This window comes from Rattus rattus, chromosome 17 (genome assembly GCF_011064425.1).
Source record: "Rattus rattus isolate New Zealand chromosome 17, Rrattus_CSIRO_v1, whole genome shotgun sequence".
NCBI classification, from domain to species: Eukaryota; Metazoa; Chordata; class Mammalia; order Rodentia; family Muridae; genus Rattus; species Rattus rattus.
Window position 1 is genome coordinate 8,088,912 of NC_046170.1, and position 2,490 is coordinate 8,091,401.

General features: G+C 40.0%; 1 protein-coding gene across 1 annotated transcript; it reads left to right on the plus strand.

The window, feature by feature from the left end:
• The first annotated feature begins 363 nt into the window (after positions 1–363).
• Positions 364–883, plus strand: LOC116886667 (histone H3.3A-like). The gene is made up of 2 exons (XM_032888161.1): positions 364–564; positions 653–883. Exons 1-2 carry the CDS (start codon positions 385–387, stop codon positions 881–883), a joined length of 411 nt encoding a protein of 136 aa, XP_032744052.1. The 5' UTR covers positions 364–384.
• Positions 884–2,490: the final 1,607 nt, after the last annotated feature.

Sequence of the window (2,490 nt, forward strand, 5' to 3'; positions counted from 1 at the left end):
ACAACAAGATGGATAAGACCGGATAAGACCAGCATAAGAACACAATTAATAATAGCCAGAGCAATATGGCACCACTAGAACTGGGCTGTCTTTCAACAACAAAGCCCTGGATACCCTAACACAGGAGAAGTAGAGGAAGGTGACTTCAATTGATGATAGAAAACTTTCAAGAGGAAATGCATGAATCCATTAAAGATTGTACAGGAAAATACAATCAAACAAACAGGTTAAAAAAAAATAAAGAAAATTGGTCAAGACCTTAAAAGGGAAAGCGAAGGTGTTCGCAGCCTTCGCCCGCCACCGCCGCTCTCTAACGCCAGCCGCCTCTTGTTTGCTGAGCCCCAGCGGAAGGAGAAGCGGGGTAAATAAGGAGGTGCTCATACCATGGCTCGTACAAAGCAGACTGCCCGCAAATCCACTGGTGGAAAAGCACCCAGGAAACAACTGGCTACAAAAGCCGCTCGCAAGAGTGCGCCCTCTACTGGAGGGGTGAAGAAACCTCATCACTACAGGCCTGGTACTGTAGCACTCCGAGAAACCAGACGCTATCAGAATAGCTCAGTGGTAGAGCGCTTGCCTAGGAAGCGCAAGGCCCTGGGTTCGGTCCCCAGCTCCGAAAAAAAGAACCAAAAAAAAAAAAAAATCCATTGAGCTTCTTATTTGCAAACTCCCCTTTCAGCGTATGGTGCGAGAAATTGCTCAGGACCTCAAAACAGATCTGCACTTCCAGAGTGCAGCTATTGGTGCTTTGCAGGAGGCAAGTGAGGCCTACCTGGTTGGCTTTTTTGAGGATACCAACCTGTGTGCTATCCATGCCAAACGTGTAACAATTATGCCAAAAGACATCCAGCTAGCACGCCGCATAGGTGGAGAACGTCTTTAAGGGTCCACTATCAAGGGAAACATTTCATTCTCAAAATTTTTTTCCCTCTTCTTCCTGTTATCAGTAGTTCTGAATGTTAGATATTTTTTCCTTGGGGTCAAAGGTACCTAAGTATATGATTGCGAGTGGAAACATAGGGGACAAAATCAGGTATTGGCAGATTCTCCACGTTCATTTGTGTGTGAATTTTTAATATAAATGCAAGATGTAAAGCATTAATACAAGCAAAATGTTTCAGTGAACACATTTCAACAGTTCAACTTCATAACAATTATAAATAAACCTGCTAAAATTTTCTGGACAATGCCAGCATTTGGATTTTTTAAAAATAAGTAAATTTCTTATTGACAGCAACTAAATGGTGTGTGTAGCATTTTATCATACAGTAGGTTCCATCCACTCACTATACTTTTCTAACGGAGTTGTCCTACATGCAAGTACATGTTTTTAATGTTGTCTGTCTTCTGTGCTGTTCCTCTAAGTTTGCTATTAAAATACATTAAACTATAAAAACAAACCAAGGGAAAGCAAAGCAATGAGGAAAACACAAACCACAAATTCAGAGAACCCTGGTCATAGAAAGGAAACTGAAACACAAGCAACAGCAACAGAATAAAAGAGGGAGAACAGAGAATCTTGGGAGTAGAAGGTATGATTGAAGAAATCGAGACATCATTCAAAGAAAATGTCAAATCTAAAATGTTCTTGACACAAAATATCCCAAAAGTGTGGGATGCTGCGAAAAGACAAAAACTAAGTATAATAGGAATAGAAGGTAAAGAGTCCCAGCTCCTAGTCCAGAAAATATTTTCAACAAAATCATAGAAATAATTGTCTCCAACCTAAAGAAGAGAGATGCTTATAAATGTACACGAAGCTTACGGAATACTGAATAGACTGAGTCAGAAAAGAAAATCCTCCCAATACATAGTTATCAAAGCATTAAATATAGAACAAGGAAAGAATATAAAAGTTGCCAGGAAAAAAAAGGCCAAGTAACATTTAAAGGGTGACCTATCAAAATTACACCTGACATCTAAACAAAGACTCTAAAAGCCAGAAGGCCTGGGGAGATATCTAGCAGATTCTGAGAGACTAGAGATGTCAGCCCAGACTACTATAACAAGCACAACTTTGAGTCACCATAGATGAATAAAACAAGATACTTTATGACAAATCATTATTTAAACAATACCTACCCGAAAATCCATCAATATAGAAGCTACTAGGATGAATATATGCCCAGGAGTGGTATAGCTTGGTCCTCAGTTAGCACTATGTCCAATATTCTGGACTGGAGGAACCACCAGTCTGATTTCCAGAATGGTTGTATAAGTTTGCTATCCCACCAGCAGTGGAAGCATGTTGTTCTTTCTCCACATCCTCCCCAACTCATAGCCTGAGTTTTTTATCTTAGCCATTCTGACTGGTGTGATGTGGGATTTCAGGGTCATTTTGATTTACATTTCTATTCTTAACATCATATGAAAAACCAAATAGTTATACCAATCCCAAACACTAAAAGAACTACTGGACGTATCACCATGCTTGGGCACATACCCAAAAGACACTCCATCATACTACAAGGACACTTGTTCATAGCCGCT